Source organism: Bos taurus, chromosome 24 (genome assembly GCF_002263795.3).
Source record: "Bos taurus isolate L1 Dominette 01449 registration number 42190680 breed Hereford chromosome 24, ARS-UCD2.0, whole genome shotgun sequence".
In the NCBI taxonomy this organism is placed as follows: Eukaryota; Metazoa; Chordata; class Mammalia; order Artiodactyla; family Bovidae; genus Bos; species Bos taurus.
In genome coordinates, this window is record NC_037351.1 from 60,951,170 (window position 1) to 60,971,933 (window position 20,764).

At 50.9% G+C, this 20,764-nt stretch overlaps 1 protein-coding gene across 2 annotated transcripts in view; it reads left to right on the forward strand.

The window, feature by feature from the left end:
• ZCCHC2 (zinc finger CCHC-type containing 2) overlaps nucleotides 1–15,904 on the forward strand; it is a 63,647-nt gene extending 47,743 nt beyond the window's left edge. The window contains exons 12-15 of one of the 2 annotated variants that reach the window (XR_009492772.1): nucleotides 1,275–1,403; nucleotides 4,514–5,818; nucleotides 10,768–11,161; nucleotides 11,679–15,904. Coding sequence is in view for 1 of the 2 variants with exons in the window: in XM_003587776.5 (XP_003587824.4) it covers nucleotides 1,275–1,403; nucleotides 4,514–5,818; nucleotides 6,881–6,948 (1,502 nt within the window). In the remaining variant the exon portion in view is untranslated. Of the gene's footprint in view, nucleotides 1–1,274; nucleotides 1,404–4,513; nucleotides 5,819–6,880; nucleotides 8,952–10,767; nucleotides 11,162–11,678 lie in introns of those variants that run through there. The other variant, XM_003587776.5, reaches the window with a different exon arrangement.
• Nucleotides 15,905–20,764: the final 4,860 nt, after the last annotated feature.

Here is a 20,764-nt window from a genome sequence, read left to right on the forward strand (position 1 = left end):
TGTGTTGATTTTATATCCTGCAACTTTACTATAATCATTGATCAGTTCTAGTAATTTTCTGGTGGAGTCTTTAGGGTTTTCTATGTAGAGGATCATGTCATCTGCAAACAGTGAGAGTTTTACTTCTTCTTTTCCAATTTGGATTCCTTTTATTTCTTTTTCTGCTCTGATTGCTGTGGCCAAAACTTCCAAAACTATGTTGAATAGTAATGGTGAAAGTGGGCACCCTTGTCTTGTTCCTGACTTTAGAGGAAATGCTTTCAATTTTTCACCATTGAGGATAATGTTTGCTGTGGGTTTGTCATATATAGCTTTTATTATGTTGAGGTATGTTCCTTCTATTCCTGCTTTCTGGAGAGTTTTTATCATAAATGGGTGTTGAATTTTGTCAAAGGCTTTCTCTGCATCTATTGAGATAATCATATGGTTTTTGTTTTTCAATTTGTTGATGTGGTGTATTACATTGATTGATTTGCGGATATTGAAGAATCCTTGCATCCCTGGGATAAAGCCCACTTGGTCATGGTGTATGATCTTTTTAATGTGTTGTTGGATTCTGATTGCTAGAATTTTGTTAAGGATTTTTGCATCTATGTTCATCAGTGATATTGGCCTGTAGTTTTCTTTTTTTGTGGGATCTTTGTCAGGTTTTGGTATTAGGGTGATGGTGGCCTCATAGAATGAGTTTGGAAGTTTACCTTCCTCTGCAATTTTCTGGAAGAGTTTGAGCAGGATAGGTGTTAGCTCTTCTCTAAATTTTTGGTAGAATTCAGCTGTGAAGCCGTCTGGACCTGGGCTTTTGTTTGCTGGAAGATTTTTGATTACAGTTTCAATTTCCATGCTTGTGATGGGTCTGTTAAGGTTTTCTATTTCTTCCTGGTCGAGTTTTGGAAAGTTGTACTTTTCTAAGAATTTGTCCATTTCTTCCTCGTTGTCCATTTTATTGGCATATAATTGTTGATAATAGTCTCTTATGATCCTTTGTATTTCTGTGTTGTCTGTTGTGATCTCTCCATTAGGAAGAAATGAAGAACCCCAGGGTTAGTAGAAGGAAAGAAATCTTAAAAATTAGAGCAGAAATAAATGCAAAAGAAACAAAAGAGACCATAGCAAAAATCAACAAAGCCAAAAGCTGGTTCTTTGAAAGGATAAATAAAATTGATAAACCATTAGCCAGACTCATCAAGAAACAAAGGGAGAAAAATCAAATCAATAAAATCAGAAATTTATTTAACTGAACAATTCTGCTTTTTATAAAACTATGTAATTTTCAGATGTGAGTTTGGACATTGGATCTGGACATGACACGTGTGGAGAGACATCTTCAGAGAGTTACAGCTCTCCTTCTAGCCCCCGACATGATGGAAGAGAGAGTTTTGAAAGTGAAGAAGAAAAAGACAGAGGTTTGCTCTTTGGAAGGGTGTGGGGGAGGCAGAGGGAAATGTGTGCTCTTAAAATCTGTCAAACAACTATTTTTATGGTACTGAAAATGTCATTATTGACTTTAAATTTAATTGGTATAACAGGTGTCTTAAAGACCATTAACTTAGCAGTTTCTAGTAATGTTGATTTTTTAAACCTGTTTCACTGGAAATGATATTAAAGAGAAAGACAGAGTCATAACAAAATACAGAGTAGGTGTAGAAAGATTGAAAATTGCATATTGTTTGATGGACATATAATTTTTATGTCTTCCTGATTGACCATTTTTATCATTATAAGTATCCTTTGTCTCTAATGGCAGATTTTGTCGTAACGTCTGTTTTATCTGATGATAATACTGTAGCCACTTTAGCTCTCTCTTGGGTGTTTGCAGGATACCTCTTTTTCCATCCTTTTACCCTAAACGTTGTTTGTGTCTTTGATTCTAAAGTATGTCTCTTAAAGACATCTTATAGTTGGATGATGGTTTTTTTAAGCCATTCTGCCCATCTCTGCCATTTGGCTGACTTGTTTATGTATTTAAATTTACTGTAATTAATGATAAGGTAGGATTTATGTCTGCCATTTTGTTTTCTGTATGTACTGTATCTTCAAATCCTCCTTACATGAAAGCTCAGAGTCAGCCAGAAGTAAGAACTGAGAGCCACCTTAGGTCTTTACTGTACAGGCCCACAGCCCTGCATATGAGTGTGGCCTTCTAAATTCCCAGGGATATATCCAAGCCACCTTAGGTCTTACTGGATGGGCCCACAGCCCTGCGTATGAGCATGGCCTTCTAGATTCCCAGGGATGTATCCAAGCCACCTTAGGTCTTTACTGGACGGGCCCACAGCCCTGCGTATGAGCGTGGCCTTCTAGATTCCCAGGGATATATCTAAGCTTTTCAGAGCTTCCTGTGGACATCTCATTCTTCAGTTTTTTCTTTTAAGTTTTTTGGTCAGGCTCTTGTTAGTCCCAACTAGTAATGCTACCTCAGGCAGCCATATTGTTAAACATTTGCCACTGATGGTGACAAATGCCCCATGGGTCAGCAGTTGTTAACCTGGCAGATTCAAGCTGTTAGTCACTCAGTCGTGTCTGACTCTTTGCCGCCTCATGGACTGTAGCCCACCAGGCTCCTCTGTCCATGGGATTTCCCAGGCAAGAATGCTGGAGTGGGTTGCCCTTCCTTCTCCGGGGGGTCTTCCCCACCCAGGGACTGGACTTGGGCCTACTGCACTGCAGGTGGCTTTGTTGGTGGTGGTGGTCATAATGGGGTTTTGTTAATAAGACGTTATACTTTTCAAAGTCATCTCAGAAAAGGAAAACCTATCTCTAAATTGCTAGATGAGTCCTTCTAATGAATGTTCAGAAAACCATTTGAGATCAGTTAAAATCATGGGGCCATTTGCTATGACTTAAGATGATTTAAACAAAGCCCAGTTCATTTAGAAATTTAACTGATCATCTGAAAAATGTTAACAGCTTCTTTTGAACTTAAATATTATTTTTAACTCCTACTCATGTGAAGGTACAGATACCGATATAATGCCTTAAGTAAGTTACTAATTGAATACTTTTTGTTTTGCAGAGTTTAACAAGGAACTCCTCAGTTATTAAGGGGAGTCTATATTAGAACCATTTGTTCATAAGTTGAATCTCTTCTAATAAAAATTATTGAGTTACTAGTATTGTTGTTTACATTCTATGTCACAAAATAGGTTCTATTTAACCTTTCTCCAGGAAGCATAGTATGATTTGTTTTTAGAATTGTTTCTAAAAGTTTTAGCTTCTTAGCTGAATATAGCTAGTTACTACCTTAATAAATATAAGCATTTTAACTACATAATGCAATTCTGCTTATATTTGTGAGCAAAAAAAATGCTAAATCAGGTGCTGCATTTAATTGGATGGTCTCAGTGCATAGCGCTGCAGGGTCTGGGTTATGAGAGTTAAAACTGAACTAAATCTTGCACTTTGCCCCCTTTACACCAAAAATCAAGAAACCCAGGGGAAGTCTCTATTGAATGTATTATGTTTGCAAGCATAAGAGTGCGTCAGAATGACGCAGTAATAAAAAGAAATGTGGCACAGCTTTGCGTCTGCCGCTCGGCCGTCCCCTTTAGGAGGAGCTGCCGCGCTCTCGCGCTTTCTTGCTTCTTGTGTTCTAGCGTTCACCTTATGACTGTAATGGTGGTTTTACATTTTCTTTCTCCCACCAAAGTATTTAAAAGGAAGACTATTCCACTCCAGGAAAACTGTCTTCCCTTCTCTATGTCTAGATGTTTAAATTAAATATAGTCTTGATTGAACTCCTTTAAATTGTATAATTTATGAGAGACAAATGTGAAGACCTCGCGTTTGGCAGGCAGTACAGCATATAAGTCAAATGAATTGCCTAAAATTGATTAAAGGTAAAAGATACCTGATCCCTTGTAATAAAGGTCTGTGTTTATACTGTGCTTCATCCAGGCGCCATTAACCTTTTGTGTCTTACCTGTCCAAGGGTTTTTTTGAGGTTTAATTTTTTTAGAGCGGTTTTGGATTTACAGTGAAATTGAGAGAAAGACACAGAAATTTCCTGTGTAGCCCCTCTTCTCACACGGTATGAAAATCACTGACTGGAATGGCACATTTGTTTACCAAGGATGGAACCGACTTTGACACAAAACTGACTTTGACGCGTGATACGTGTAAGGGCACAGTCTTGTGGTGCACCTTCAGTGGCTCTGGGCAGATGTGTAAGGATACAGATTCACCTTCACTACATCATACAGTGTTTCCACGGCCCTGAAAATCCTCTGTGCTCTGCCTCCTCATCTTTCCCCCAGGGCTCCACCCCTGGCAACCACCAATCTTTTTATTGTCTCCTTGGTGTCTTGCCTTTTCCAGAATCTCCATAGTTTTCAAATAAAGTCCATAGAAAGCCAAAAATTAAAAGAAGGTTAGCTCAGTAGTCAGGACACTGAGGGGGATACATTTATTGGTTTTAAAAGTCAGGGTATATTTTTAGGTATACTTAAATTTTATTTCTAGCAGGATGGACGGGAGAGGATGCTTGTGTTAACATCTGTTTACATGTTTCCCTCAGACACAGACAGCAATTCCGAGGACTCTGGAAATCCCTCGACAACCAGGTTTACAAGTTACGGTTCTGTGGGCCAGACGGTCACGGTCAAGCCACCTGTTCAAATCGCTTCCTTAGGAAACGACAGTGCAGACCTTTTGGAAGATCCCTTAAGCTCAGCCAAGTATCAGCATATTTCTTTCATGCCAACTCTACACTGTGTCATGCACAATGGTGCCCAGAAGTCTGAGGTCGTGGTGCCTCCGCCCAAGTCTGCTGATGGCAAGACGATCGGGATGCTGGTCCCCGGCCCTGTGGCGCTCTCCGCCCTCCGGGAGCCTGCGGACCCCGCGCCCCTGGGCGCGCTTGGGCCAGCGGCGTCCGCCGGGGACTCGGAGAAGCCACTGGAGCTGCTGGCGGCCCCGCTGCCACTGCCCTCCGGCTTCCTCCCGCACGGCGGCGGCCCCGCGCTGCACCTCACCATCCAGAGGCTGAAGCTGCCGCCGGGCCCCCCCGAGAGCTGCGCCCTGAACCTGGCGCCGCCGCCCGCCGCGGGCCTGGGCGCGGGCTCCGCGAGCGCCGCCTTTGGCCCCGGCCCCGGGCCCTTCCCGGGCTCCCCCGTCGCTGCCACGGACCCTGTCCCAAAGGCCGCCTCACCGGCGGCGGGACTCTCTCCAATGGTGCCTCAGCTGGAGGGCGGCGCGGCAGCCGCGGCCCCGCCCGCCGGCGTGAAGGTGGTGGTCCCCGCGGCCGCGCCCGCCGCCTTCCCCGGGCCGGCCGCCACGAGCGCGCCGTCGGGCGCCCCGAGCCCCGCGCCCAGCGCGAGCCCCGCGCCCAGCACGGCGCAGGGCGACGGCGCCGCCTTCCTGGGCGCGGGCGCGCTGCTGGCCCCGGCCGGCGCCTGCGGCTCGTGCGGCCGGCGCTGCGGCTGCGGGGCCGGGCTGCCACTCGGCGGCTACTACTACCCCGGGCCGGCGCCCGGGCCGCTGTACCGCGTCTCGCCCTTCTTCAGCCTGCCCTCTCTCTGCAACGGCAGCTACCTCAGCCAGGCGCCCCAGGGCAGCGGCGGCCAGCTCCCCTTCTTCCTGCCTCAGGCCCCGTACGCCAGCGGGCTGGTGCATGACCCGGTGCTGGGCGGCCAGGCCGGCTACGGCGTGCAGCCGGTGGCGGGCTTCGGCCGGTTCTACCCCGTGTACCCGCACAGCGTGGTGGCCGGCTCGGGCGGCGCGGCGCCCAAGAAGAGCGGGAGCGCCTCGTGCTACAACTGTGGCGTGAGCGGACACCATGCGCAGGAGTGCAAGCAGTCGTCCATGGAGGCCGGCCCACAAGGTAATCACGAGAGCGCCCGGAGGACTTGTTTCTGAGGGGCCGGAGGCGTGCGGCTCCGTGGGAGCAGCAGGAGCCGCCGGTGTGTCCGCGGGCTGCGCGCGCAGCGACAGCCGAGAGGTGCAGGCGGCCAGACAGCGTAGACACAGGCCCCGCAGCTCAGGGCAGTTCAGAGGAATCCAGTTGCCAGGGAAGGAGGAAACCGGAAAGGCACTTCTTAAGGGATATAAATGGGAATTTGCAAATCTCTTTGCTAGCAGCACTTTTTTTTTTTAAGCAACAATCCAGTTTCATAGAGTAAGCGAAAAGTTTTAAATACTGAAAAATTAGGAAGTGGTAGTCACCTGACTTGGGAGATCCTTTGTTATTTGGGTCTATCTGTGCGCAGGCAGATGACCTCAGGCGTGCTCCCTTCTTTCCCAGCCGACGTTAGTTTCCAGTGCTGTCACATTTTAAGGAACAGAACAGTTAAGCACTGTGCTTTCCTGGTGGCTCAGAGGGTAAAGAATCTGCCTGCAATGCAAGAGACCCGGGTTCCATCCCTGAGTCAGGAGGATCCTCTGGAGAAGGGAATGGCAACCCACTCCAGTGTTCTTGCCTGGAGAATCCCATGGATGGAGGAGCCTGTGGGGGTACAGTCCATAGGATGGCAGAGTCAGACACGACTGAGCGACTAACACTTTCACTTGGGAATAAGAAAATTAGAACTTTCTTGTGTTACCACCACAATAAAGAAATTCTTAAATAAGTACAAGTAGGATACCAAATTCAATGGAGGCCTCAAACTGTTACATTTCAGCTCACACGAAGCTTTTGAATTTTGCCAGATCTCAACACAGGAAAAGGGTCTTTAATTGGGAGTGTTTGCTTGGAGTTTTTAAGGGAAAGTTGAGTTTGATAGCTTTAGGTTGAACTTAAAGCACAAACTTCACGTTGCTAGGACTGTTCTGGGTCACGGCAGTGCAGAAGGCGCTGCCTGGACAGAGGGGCAGGCCCGTCTGATGTCTTGTCATGTGTGATGCCTTACAGTGCACAGTGACTTAGCAGCTCTCTTTCCCGTTTTAGGCTCTTACAGACTGAGATACGCACCTCCCCTCCCCCCTTCTAGTGACACGTTGGATTCTGCAGACTGAAACAAGTAAAGCTTGCCTCCTTAATACACTGAAGTGTGGGCAGTCATGGTGGGGTGTGGAGGGGAGGGAAAGGAAAGGTGTTTTGTTTGTGTTTCTTTGTCTATACATTTCCTAGATTTCTATGCAGTTGAGATTTCTCATTTCTCTTGTACGGATGGCCAAAACAAAACAAGAATGCATTGCTTTTGAGCCTCTGGTCTCCTGGTTCAACAACAGGCTTATCTGTATGATACATGTAATTTAAACCTTCAAACAATCAAAAGGAAAATCTTGATGTGTGCTTTTTTTTTTTTTTTTTTAACACTGAATACTTGCTGTGTGCAATGTTTACTGAATCTTTGAAACTGTGTATTTGACCTTTTTTCATAACACTGGTGACGGTCATATGGTTTTAGGGAAAAAAAAAACAACTTTGCTTCTTCCCCAGCTTTTCTCACTTTGGCCCTAATCTCCACGTTTTCGTCCCACCTCCGCTCTTGACAGTGGCTGCCGAAGCGGCTGGCCCTGCACAGTCCACACTCTAAACCGCTCTGTGTAGTATCATTCACTGGTAAAATGTTCCACCTTCACAGTAAGGGAGAATCCGATTCCCAAGCAGTGTGTATATATGTAATAAACACTTCCACGTACACACACCAACGCAGTGCTTGTCCAAATAAAAATCGGAGTGGAAGAGAGAGGAAGAGGTAAACCATATGAAACTGAGAAAATGTGACATACGAAGTGGACAAAGAGCTTTTTCTTTAAAAACAGAAACTTTTTTACTCCATCATACGTTTTTAGCCTGTTGCTTCAGAGAGACATAAAGTGAACAAACTTGTGTGAGTGTGGTTCTCCTGTGTGTGTGTGTGTGTAACGAAAGCCAACAGCCAGTTTTACATGTAGTCTACCGCAGTCTACCGCTGTGTCACGTAAAAGACACAAGTCAAGATTTCTTTTCCGTACACCAACTGTCAGTGTTCTGTCATGTTTGAAATGTATACGGTTTATTGCGATCTGAACAGAAGCTCTGCGCTTCTACAAAAGTCAGGTATTCGTCCCTATCCTGTCTCTCGTAGCAAAGTCACTTTGGCAACAGTTCACCACTGTGTTTGATTATAATGTGAAAGACTGAATTCTGAGTGTGTTAAGATGGTGTTAATCATGTCAGTGTCCCGTCACTAAGTTTAATGCTGCTGTTTAAAACGACTGTTTGTTTTTAAAGCCGATCTATGTACTAAATTGCTTCCAGGTAATTTTTGATTTCCTAAAGTGCACTGAGGTTATCTGGAAGATGGGGTGTGGGTTTGGACCCCTGCCGTCGGCGGCACGGAGCAGCCCCCGGCGTTGAGCCGCGGGTGTGAGGGCTGGGGGTTGGGTGTGCTACGCCCCATCCTCAGTACAGAGCAGAGATGGCGGGTGTTTCTGTGGGGTCACGTTGGTGTGCGGCAGAGGAACTTAAATATCTGGCCTTGGTTCAGAAACCTAACAGATTGCCAGACAAAAGGAAACACTTGAAGTAAGAAGCTTCCTGTAAAGCTTCATAGGTAGAATTTATATTTATAGCACCAATGTACATTTTGAAACCTTCTTTCAGGGGTGGGAGTAAAAGGGGAAGAAAGGTGGGGTGGGAGAAGGGGTAGGCGAAAGCTTTAATTTAAAAAGAAAGTTCAACGAAAGGAAATTATTTTGATTAAATATATTTTATTTGGGTATTTTTGGACCATATTATTAAATTAATTGTTAAGCTGCAATCGAGCTATGGAAGTGAGAGTTTTGATAAGCCCTGTATGGACCGCATTGTGAATCACTTGCCAGTTGTACTTTATGGAGCTTATTTTATGATTTAAAAGACTGTACTGTATATAGGAGGTATGTTACCTTCTCCTTATTTGTATGTTTACCATATACTTTGATATTTGAAATGTTATGTACTGGAAAGGCCACTTATATTTCTAGAAAAGATTGGATTTTATGCAACCTTTTTTCCTTGAATTAACAGCAATAAAAAAAAATGAAAAATGGCTTCAGAATTGTGCTTTATTGCAAATGTTGTAGCAGTGAAGAGAGGGGGACATCATACCTGGTGGGTTTGGAGTTTTTCCTTTTTAAAGAATCAACCAGTTATTTCCCTGTAATGTGGGCCGTGAATCCCCTGGTTATTTACCGTCTGGGAATCCCAGCCACCCCAAGCAGCCTGCCTGACTGTACAGGTCACCTGCGTGCCCACTGCGAGCAGAGCCTTGCCCAGCGCCCCCGGGCGGGCCACGGGTTTGGAGAGAGCACGGCGCCCCCTGGTGGTCCGCAGGCGCCCGCTCCGTTAGCCGGCGGGCCGGCGCCTCACGCCGCGCGCGGCAGTTCCCCCCAAGGTGGAACTGCCCGTCGAGGTGACGCCCGTCTCCGGGTCGTCTGCTGCGTCCCTGCGCTCCTTCCGCCGCACGAGGTCCCCGCTCTCAGTGTCACTGTCCTCTCGCTGCTCCGCTTTGCGTCCTCCTTCCTTGGCTCGAGCTTTAGAGAAAGGGTGCCCTTTACTTCGGCTTCTGAGACTGCGTCTTCTCATCCGGTGTCAAGCAGACACCTGGGTGGTTTTCACTGCTCTGCCGTCGTTAACAGGAGCATTTTTGCCCCTGTCTCCCGGTTTCCACGTGCAGGAGCGCCCTTGGGAGACACATCCAGGCACGTAGGTGCGGGGCCGTAGGCCGTCCTCCCAGACTGGCCGGCGGTTTTCCAAGTGGCTGGCGCTCGGTCCGTGTCCTGGCCGCTCCTGAGACCTGGTGACAGTGCCCCGGGCGCCTTGGCTGGGGTGGACGTGTAGCCGGGGGCGAGGCGGGGGTGGCTTCGTGTGAGGCTTCGTGGAGGAGTGCCTGACTGCACGGGCGGGCGCGGACGGCCCAGCCAGGGCCGGGGGCGCGCTGCGGGCACCTCCGGGTGACAGGCGCTGTGGTTAGGAAGTGGGGTGAGGGGGCCTGACACGGGCAACTGTTGTGGGAAACATCCTGAAAGAGTTACAGGATTTGTGGTTCAGTTAGTAAAACAGCCAGACTGCAGAATTGGGAGTTGTTGAAGGAAAAATTGGAAGTTGCCAGGTTTTAAAATAGAGACAAAAAGAAAAAAATGTGTTGACATGGTTTTTTAAACTGTCAGATGGTTGAGAGAAAGCCTGGAAGTTGAGAGATGGGTTAGGGTAAGGGCAGGACAAGAGGGGGATGGCAGAGGCGGATGGAAGGACCCCTGGGCTGCAGAGCTGCGTTTTACCACGTGGATGACAAGCTTAAGTTATGGCTCCGAGGATTAAATAATAATGGGCAGGGTCCAGCACCATGAAATAGCACCAACGAGGCACTCAGATGTCAGCAGAATTCTGTTTCCATGAACAGAACTGTCTGCCTGAAGGCAGTGGTTGGTTGCGGCGGTGAGGAGCTTAGGAAATGTAGTTCTTCCTTATGTTAAGCTTAGTTGTTTGAGCTCTCTCCATTGATAAAAGATAAAATATTCCTTGTCCTCAAAAATTATTTGGGATTTCCCCAGGTGGTCTAGTGGATGACTCTGTGCTCCCAATGGAGGGGCCCAGGTTCGATTCCTGGTCAGATCCCACATGCTATGACTAAGACCCAATGCAACCAAATAAAGTATATATTAAAAATTATTTGGAGGCAACTCTGGGGTATAATATCCATGGGCTAAGTCTTGCAGAACCGAAGTAGAATAAGGTCTTACAAGGCAAATCCACATTGTAGTTTTTTTTAAGTGCTAAATACCTAAACTTTCTGAAGGTTCCCGAAAGATTAAAGCACAATGCCAAATAATCCCTCTCTCTCTCTTTTTTTTTTTTTTTAACAGGGAGCATCTAGTACTCAGGAGCACCACCCATTAGAGCCTGGAAGACACCTGTTTTCAATTCTATGTATTGATTACAAAAGCATTCTAAGGTTAAGGCAGTGAAAGCAAACGGAGGCAAGCTGTGGTAGCAGTTAACCCCATAACACTTCCATCTCTCCTCTCGAAGGAATGAAGAAAAATACTGACACCCCACCTACTGCACCCACAAAAAGGATGCACTTATTTCTGGAGAAATGAATTGAGATCTGGGGGATGGAGGAAGAGAGGGTACTCTTTTAAACATGGTTGCTGCATTTCTGGTCGTTTCTGTGGGGCTGGAGGAAAGTCTGCAGCGGGTCCTGTTTGGCGAATGAAGGGCCCTGGAGTCCAGGCTGAGAGTCCGGTGTCACCGCAGGTGAGGGTGTTTCCCCTACAGTGCCCGCGCTCTCCTGCAGAGGGCAGCACTGTCCTTTCCCGGAGCGTGCACGGTTTTAACACCTGAGGTCCATCTAACATCAGTATTTCAGTTTATTGCTACTTACGGATCCCGTTGTGCCCATATGTGCAAAAGTAACTGTGCTGTATCTCCAGAGAAACTGACCTAGTTGTTAAATGCTGTCCTCTTTTGGAAACTTGGCCCCTTTGGAGCATGGGCACCCATGGCGTGACCTCTGTGTGTATCCAACTGTCGGTCCACCTTGGAAGCCGGGTGGCTTTAGGCTCCCTCTTCCTGCCCTGGAAAACGGGGCCCATCACAGTGGAGACGAGGAAAAGCCTTCCTGCCGTCGCAGCTCGGCTGCACTGACCGCTAGCCTCAGCCTCCAGAGCTGCTAGTCCCGAGGTCCTGGTTTGATACTTGAGACCTGGGGGTAGGGGTGAGGCGTGTGTGTGTTGAGGGGGCTCCTTCATTGTTCTTCTTTGTCCTCTTGCAGCTCCAACGCAGTCCACTGGAAACGGGCTCACCCGCCTCGAGACCAAGAGATTGCTCGTTGGGCAGCAGCGCCACCTGGTGGGGAGAGGACACCGCCACGAGCGGCCTGACGGGGGCGGAAGGCGCGAGGCATTTGGGGTGGTGACCTGAGCTCAGGGCCTTAAAGCTTGCCGGCGGCTGTCCGCGGAAGCAGTGTGAGCGGCCTCCCCTTTCAGCCTCCGCAGTCTCAGTAGGGCATACACATCTTACACGCACCGATGGTGCTTCACAGTCTCCCGTGCGAAGGGGTGCTTCTCCCTGTCCCCCCACCATTGCTCAGGGGGCTTCAGGGCCACGGGCGGTGAAGGCCCGGCCCCAGGTTCAGAGGAGGCTCCCCCTGCTCGCCCACGGCCCGCAGCGCCTCCCTGCTGAGCCCAAGGCCACGGCCTTTGAAGCCGCATAAAACGGTCGATACCCGTGGTCTTAGGAGCCTGGGGCCTCTGGACTCCCTGCGGGAGCAGAGGGCCGGCTCTGGGCGGCCCGAATGTCTCTTCGCTGCGTCTTTGTTGACGGATTTGAAGACGCGGGGTGAGGGGAGGCGTGCAGAGGTGGACGCCTCAGGACTTCTGGACGAGGCTTTAAGTGTTCTGTCTCCGATGAATTCAAGAAGCGGTATTTCTCGCCTACACCCAGGGTTTTAAACAGGCGCCACTATCCTCCGCTGAAACACCGACTTTTGCTCTGCAGAGGTTTTTATGATCCCCCAGATGTCTCGGTAAATCGAGCATTTAGTGACTCAAGACTTTGGAACTTCGGAAACGCAGCGGCAGGGCGCACAGAAGACACCTGACTGCTGACGCTGGAAAAGCTCTGAGAGTGACGTGTGGATGGTCGCAAGCACTCCCCCTCAGCCCGCGGGGCTCAGACTCCCCGGGCCGAAAACGGCGGCAGCAAAGGCACCTTCAGGCAGACACAGCGGCGGCCACATCCACCGCGGAAGCCCCTCTGGATGCTCTAGGGAGGCCGCCCGCTCACCAGGGGCCTGGGGCTCCTTCGTGCTCGAGTATCGAGGACTGGACTCGGGACATGGTCATCCCGCGTGCCTCGTTCGCCTTCATCAGACGAATTTGTGCAAGAGAGGAGGTCTTATTCCAGCACCACCCCCGATTCACACCACCTTCTCGGGCTCCTCTACGGAGTGGGGATAACGGTCACTTTGTTAGAATAGTTACAAGACTTAACTCCGGTGAAATGAATGAAGAACTCAATATCAGATACACAGCAGGCGCTCTGTAAGTTCGTGAAGGTGGCAAACACCTGAGTGCCCATTGGGGCGGACTGGTCACAGCCACACGACCGCCCCTGGAGGCTGGTGCGCTGCGTCGGCTTACAGCTGGGGCAACTGAGGCACGAAGGCGCCCCACTGAGGGCACAGAGCAGGTCAGCGGCCAGGCTGGGACTGGCCCCCGAGCCGCTCCTCCCCCCCCGCCCAGTTCTCTGTGCTGGGGTCCCAGGACGCTGCAGGCGGGGCGTGGACGTCCAGGGCGCCCCGTGCGGGGCCCAGGCCAGCTCTGCTGTGAGCCCTTCCGTCTGGGACACCTGGCCCTCCTGGACCTTCATCTCTCACCTGAAAGCTGAGTGCTTTCTTGGAAGAAGGTGGTAGACACTGAGCAGAATGACCGCAGAATTCTGACTGGAAGCTTGCCTTTTCTCTTTAAGTGATTTATCAGCTTTCTGTAGTTCTCTTTGATTTCACCGATGTGCGGCCCTTCGGGGGTGTGGCTAGGCGCACGAAGCCCAGCTGCGCCCAAGTGCTGATGGAGGGCACGTGGCACTCGGGAGAGGAGAGGAGGCCCGCGTGGGACCGGCCGGGCACCCGGGGCAGCGCCGAGCAGGCGGTGCTTCCTGTCGTCAGAGTTCTAGGCTCTTGTCTCCTTGAACCAATAAGGTTTTCACCTGGGGGGCCTTCCAGTCAAAGAAGGGAAGCTCACTTCCCGAGTCCTGTGCTGAAGGACACAGGGTCAGCCGTGGTCAGCAACACGACCCACAGCCAACCATGCTTTTACATCTTTCAGTGGTTGAGAAGAATACTTTTATCACGACACACAAAAATCCCCCAGAATTCATGTGTCAGTGTTCACAAAGTTTTTTGGAGTCCAGCCGCTCTCGTTCCTCTCGTGAAGGCTGCTTTCGCCAGGAAGTTGAGGAGTTATGAGAGACACCATATGACTATCAGAGCCCGAGATACTATCTGTGTTTTTATGGAAAAAGCTTGCTGAGCCCAGATGCCTATCAACCTTCTCTGAGTAAAGACGCACTGTCCGGTGCCTTTGAGGTCCTCTGTGTGAGTAGGAATCTCCTTTTTGCTGCAGAGTCGTCTTAGCACCGCGAGAGGGCCTCTGGCGCGCAGGTCCTGTGAGCCATGCAGCAAACATCTCTGGGCTCGGAGCTCAGTGTCATGGGGGCATAGCCATGGGGTCCCGGGGTGGACGGGTGAGCTCCGCCTGCTGAGAGCTGGGGAACGATTTGCAAAGGACACAACATTTCCAGGGCAGAGGGGCAGAAAGGAAGAAGTGAGACATTCTTAGTGAAGAGGCAGAGAGAGGGCAGAGAGTGTCATGGAAGACGGGCTTCAGAGAACGCCCTGGGACGCGGGGAGGTGCGGGCGCGGGGCTGGCGCGGACTCCGGCGAGACAGACGCGGCCTCAACCACGCAGGAGCCAGGACGGGCGGCCGCCTGGAGGAGAAAAGCGGACTCTTCTGCTCTTGCTGAGTCTGAGTGACACCTGGTTGTCCAGGCCCCAGATAGCAGAATCACCCGAAGGCTCGACTGAAAGCACAGATGTCTCAACCCTTCCCCATCCCCGGAACACCCCCCTAGAGAAGGGAGCTCCCCGGGGTTCACTGGGTGGGGGCCGGGAGGACGCAGCAACCTGCCAAAGAAGGCTGAGGAGGTGGCCGTACAGGAGGAGGTACCCTGGAGACACCGGGACTGAGATGGTCGTCACCGACACATGCAAGAGACCAGGAGTCACGGCCGAGAGCTTGCCAGTCATGAGGTCCTGGTGACTCTAAATGACAGTTTCAGAGGAATGGTGGGGCGGGGCGGGGGCAGCGGGCAGAGCCAGAGGAGGATGGGAGACCCGGGATCCATCCCCGGGTTGGGAAGATGCCCTGGAGGAGGGCATGGAACCCACTGCAGTGTTCTCACCTGGAGAACCCCACAGACAGAGGAGCCTGGCAGGCTACAGTCCACCAGGTGGCAAAGAGTCAGACACGACTGAGCAATTAACACTAGTACTATCTTTAAAGTATTGCTTAAATGAATGTAACTAGTGTTAAAAAACTTTTTAATATTTCAGATTTTTAACATTTTAAAAATAGTTCAAGACTATTTTTAACACTACTACTTATTTTTAAAGGCAGTATATATAATGCAGTATTTTGAATCCCAAGGCTGTCCCACTTGAACTGGGGCCCCTGAGCAAGTTCCCTGACTGTAAACAAAAGTTTACAAGAGTGTCCACCTCTTAGGGTTTTTGTGCAGGTTAAAACGTTCCAGGGTGGTGCGAGGCGTACAGGGAGCACTAACACGGTGTTCTACTTCCTTTAAAAATACTTTCTTATTCAGAACCTGCCCTCCTATTTCAGGGCCTGTCAAAATTAGGGATGCCTCCCTTCTTTGAATTATGAATGCATTGTTCTCTTGTTTGTGTCAGCTACTGCTTTTGCTTTACATCACTGCAATCATCCTATACACACATTTTCTTTTATATATATATAGTTGGTGAGCCAGTGTCGATCCTTTACTATTAACTAAAGCCCATAGTTAATGTCAGGGTTTACTCCTGGTCTTGTGCGTTCTGTGGGTTTTGACTGATGCATAATGACACGTCTCGCACAGAGTAAGCTTCACTCCCCTAGAGATCCCACGTTCTGCATACTCACCCCCCTCCCGCCCCTGGCAGCCACGCATCTTTTTACTGGCTCTGAAGGCTCGCCTTTTCCAGGTTGTCATATAGTTGGAACCCCATGGTATGTAGCCTTTTCAAATTGGCTCCTTTCACCCAGTAATATGCATGGAAGTTTCCTCCTGTCTTTTCGTGGCTCAATAACTTAGATTTTTACCCCCCCACCCCCCGAATATTCTACTATCTGATGTGCCAGTTGTCTCTCCACTCACCTACCAAAGGACATCTTGGTTGCTTCTAGGTTTTGGCAATTATGAATAAAGCTGCTCTAAACACCCGCGTGTGGGTTTTTGTGTGGATATAAGTTTTCATCTTAGTTGGGTAAATACCAAAGAGTGCAATTGCTGGATCATATGGTAAGATATGTTTAGTTGTGTAAGAATCTGCCAAACTCTTTGAGAGGGCCTGTCCCGCCTTCACCCCACCAGCAGTGAATGGGGCTTTCTGTCGCTCCACAGCCTCACAGCGTCTGCTGTTCTCCTGGGTTGGGTTTGAGCCATTACAGGAAGTGCGCAGCAGCGCCTTATCGTGTGAATTCACAGTTCTCCAGTGACACATGCCACGGAGCGTTTTGTTCAGGTGTCTGTTTGGCATCTGTTTTGGTAGGGTGTCCAGATCTGCTGATTTTTAAAGTTGTGTTGTCTGTTTTCTTATTGTTGAATTCTAAGCATTCTTTGTACATTTCGCATCCCAGTCCTTTGTGTTTTGCAGACGCTTTCTCCTTGTCCTTTCATTCTTTCAGTGCTTCGTTCTTTTTATTGCGATGAAATGGGGGTGTGGAGACACCGAGGGACAGAGAGAAGCCAGAGGCCCCCTGTCTTCACCCTCCTTAGATGCAATGCCAGGCGTCTCCAGTGGCACCTGCTGTGTGTCCGGCTACAGTGTCAGAAAGGGGGTCCCCAGTGGTGGCCAGGCCCTCAACCCTGGGGGGGGTGGTCACGTGGCTGCTGGAGTGGGGCCAGGAGGCTGCCAAGCCCCTCTCTGAAGGGACAGGCGGGCAGGCAGGCTGAGCCGCTTCAGCTGGGCCAACTGTGCGATCCCATGGACTTAGTTCTCCGTCCGTGGGGCTCTCCAGGCGAGGATACTGGCTGGGTGGCCATGCCCTTCTCCAGGGGATCTCCCCGTAGGGACAACCTGGCACAGTTGGGCGGCTGGGACACCACTGGCCGTTCGTGTCACTTGCCCAGAGGATAGAAATTGTGGGCCTACAACAACATCCCCTCATAACTTGTTCAATCTTATTTGGGACACAGGACCGCGTTCCTCCCCAGTGTATTTACAGAGACACACAGGGAGAGGAAGCAGACCGTTTCCCACGGGGCCTCCAGCAAGGCTGCCTGTGCTCCTCCGGGCTGGGCCTCATTCTGCGGGACACACACATACCTCATGGGGCCTCGGGGGAGCAAAAGACAATAGTGCTTCCCGGGATGGGAAGCGGTCCCACCGTGGGGACAGGATGTTAGCTCCTCGGAGGGCTGGGCCTACGGTTGTCAGAGCAGCCCTCCCACCCCACCCACTTCGGGAGAAATGGATGCGAAGTGAACGCTGCCAAATAGCCAAGGATCTTCTCTGGAGTCCAGTATGAAACAGGCATATTTTTGGCTACAATGAAAGCCTGGGGAGGAGGAAGTGAACTGCCCTAGAGAGCGTGATCCCTGTAGAGATAAGCCATTGTGCCCAGCTCGTCCTGAATCCCAGTTTCCTCTTAAGTCAGATTTTCCACTTAATGGAAAGTGAAGGTGTGTTTACTCAGGCAAAGATGGTTGTCATTCTTGACCGAAAACACTTGGAGGGAAATCAGTGCGGTGCCGCCTGGGAAGCCCCTGGGGGCCTCCAGCGTCCAGGTCCCCCGACCCCTGCACTGAATGCTGGGCAGAAGGCCCAGAGGGTGCCCCTCAGGCTTTCCGATGCAAAGCACCATCAAGCTAAAAGCAGGGCTTCCCAGGAGACCCTGGTGGTAAAGAACCCGCCTGCCAGGGCAGGAGATGTAAGAGACGCGGGTTTAATCGCCAGGTCGAGAAGATCCCTGGAGGAGGGCCTGGCCACCTGCTCCAAGATTCCTGTCTGGAGAATCCCATGGATAACGGAGCCTGAAGGGCCACAATCCATGGGGTCACAGAGTCGGACACCACTGAAGTGACTTAGCATACAAGTTGAAAGCAGAAACTTGAGAAGCCTAAAAAGCTGGACTTAGGTCTTCACTCCCTCACCCAGTAGCCGTGTGACTTTGGCTTCATTCTTATCTGTAAAGTGGGAATAATAACAATGGGGCTGTGCAGACCACTCACTGCCTGCACAGCTGCTAGAAGCTAAAGCACTTGAAACTCACCCTGAAACACACCGGAGACCCTCAGAGAGGAGGCCGGCTTCACAAAGTGTAGGAGGCACCCGCTCCATGCGCTTCACATGAGGAATGATGACTAGCTTTTATGGAGTCTTATCCTGCAGCACACATATCCTAAACTCGTCTGTGTATTAAGCCAATCCCATGATATAGGGTAATTGCGACACCTGTTTTATAGACGGAGAATCGGAGGCAAGGACAGCCTAAGGAACTCACCGGCTAAGTGGCCAGGCTGGGATCTGAACGCGGGACCGCGGAGCCTGGGTCGCGGTCTTCTCCGTGGGCCTCCGGCCAGTAGGGCCCTGATGGTAAACTGACAGAGAGGCATGAAGCCCACTGACCGGGAAACGACGAAGTCCATCAGCTCTTCACGACCACACGGCTCCAGTGACCCCGCTGTGGCTCCAAGACGGACGGTCCCCACGAGCCTACGCGGCATCCTCGACGCTGTGAGTCCCACGTCCGATCTGCGGCCAGAGGGTCACCGGGGTCACATCAGTCTGTCCCCCACAGGCTGATTTTAGACAAAGGGCCCAGGGCAGAGAGGCTGCAGGGCCGGGCGCAGGCCAGGGCCCTCCCGGCGACCCCCACTCCGGCCGCGTGGACGCCCCTCTGCACTTTTCCGAAGCCGTTTTAGGGCCGAGAGAGCCGCCCAGGGTCTGTCCCCTGCGCACCGGCCCCAGGGGAGCTGTCCGGCCAGGCCTGGGGCTCACGTCCTGACGAGGCCCGCCCCCAGGACCGTCTGCCCGGGAGGAGGCAGAGACCCCGCCCGCGCCCCCCGCTGGCCGGAGCGTCTGTGGGTGCCGCCTGGACGGCGGTGAGAAAGGGGCCCCAGGCTCGGTCCAGAACGTGCCCCCGTCCCCCCGGGGTCCCTGCCCCGCAGCTCGAGCCGGCGGGCCGCAGGGCCACGGGACTCTCCCTGGGGGCCCCCTTGTCCGCTTCTGCTCCAACCGACCGCACTCCCGAGCCTCCTGCCTCGGGTTTAGGCTCCGAGCAGGGAGAGACTTGTACCCGGGAGGACCAGGAGGCCGCGCAGCGTCTGCGCCCAGCACCCCCGGGGGGAGCGCCGTGAGCGACCCCAGCGAGGAGCCGGCCCCCCGCCGGCCGCGCGCTTCGTTCTGCCTGAACCCGGAACCGTGCGTGTGTCCTGAGAGGCCTTCTAGGACGCGGCCCTGATGAGGACGATTCGGGGCTTTCCACCCGCGTGCTTTGTTCCTCTGGAGGCACGGAAGAGGGTATTCCAAGCCATTAACAAGCGGATAGGAAAGGCAGGAAGCAACACTGAAGGCAAAAGCAAATGGCCTCATTTACTTTTAAAAATGATACCTGGAAAACAACAGTGCTCAAAAACAATATGTGTTTTTAAAGCATGAACAGTTAGAAGTCCCTGGTCCCGGAGCCCCAGTCTCGAGTCTCTGCAGCGGTGAGCAGTTGACGCGACTGGGGGTCCGGCTCAGCCGGGAGAGCGCGGAGGCCGGGCTCGGTCCTCGCCCAGGGCGCCCCCTGCAGGCCCCTGCTCGAGAGCGCCTCCACCCGGAACGCCACCCCTGTTGTTTCCCTTCGTGGCGAGAAGGGTATTTAACTCCGTTTTTAAGGTATAACATTCATATAGTAAAGGGCACAAACCTTAAAGTGTGCCACCGGAGGAATTTTTACATCTCTTTCTGCATACGTAGTCACCCAGGCCAAGACGCTTACTGTTTGCAGCCCGAGAAGCCTGCCGGAGCCTGCCCAGGTCAGCACCCAAACCCGGGTAAGCACTGTTCTGACCTGGTCATCGCAGATTCCTGTTGTCGGGTCCTGTAAATGACCCAGGGCTTCCCTGGGGGGTTCAGTGGCAAAGAGTCCACCTGCCAAGCAGGAGACGTGGGTTCCATCCCTGGGTCGGGAGGATCCCCTGCAGGAGGGCATGGCAACCACTCCAGCATTCTTGACGGAATAATCCCATGGAAGGAGGAGCCTGGTGGGGGGACCCGACTTAGCGACAATGGTGAATGACCTAAGGCTCCTTGGTGTCTCCAGCACTTTCTGTGGGAGTCACTGCGCCCTCCAGTCAGCTCACGCGTCGCCTCCTTTCCCACGCCTTTCCTAGCATCACACTTTCCTTTCCTTCAGAGTCATGATTTGCAGTTTGTTTGCTGTTTGCACCTAGAAGGTGGGTGTCCTCTCCCGTTCACCGCTGTCTCCTGAACCCCTAGCCCAGTGTCTAGCATATGTAGACAATCAAATATTTATTCAACAAATGAATACGTTTGTGAATGAAAGGAAGAAACGCCCAGGTATCAATTTATATGGCCCTGAATCCAAAACTAATTATAGTCGTCCAAACTCCACTTCTGAGGCCTCTGCACTTCTGGTGTCAAAGACAATATTCACCAAATTCAAATGTGAAGATTTAGAAAGAAATACTGGAGTTGTTCCTGCTTCCTGCCTGGAAGCAAAAAGTGGGCTGATTCTCCCCTTCTGTAAGAGGATCGCTTTCTCACCAAGACTGGCTTTCACTTTGTAGTGTTGAATCAGTGTTTTATAAAACAGCTCCATTTTGGCAACTAAAAAGACTCTCTCTATAGCGGTAAACTCTACTGGAGCAGTCGAGGATGATGTTCTTCAAACTTCCTTCATATTTTGTGATGTTTTAAAAATGAGCACATAATACTTTAAAAAAAATTTAAGTGGCGATAAAATACACAGAAGAGGAAGTTTACCACCTTAACCACAACATCTTCACGTTGTGCAGCCGCCTCCAGAACTCGTTTCAGCAAAAGTGAAACTGAAGCCGTTAAACGAGTCCCC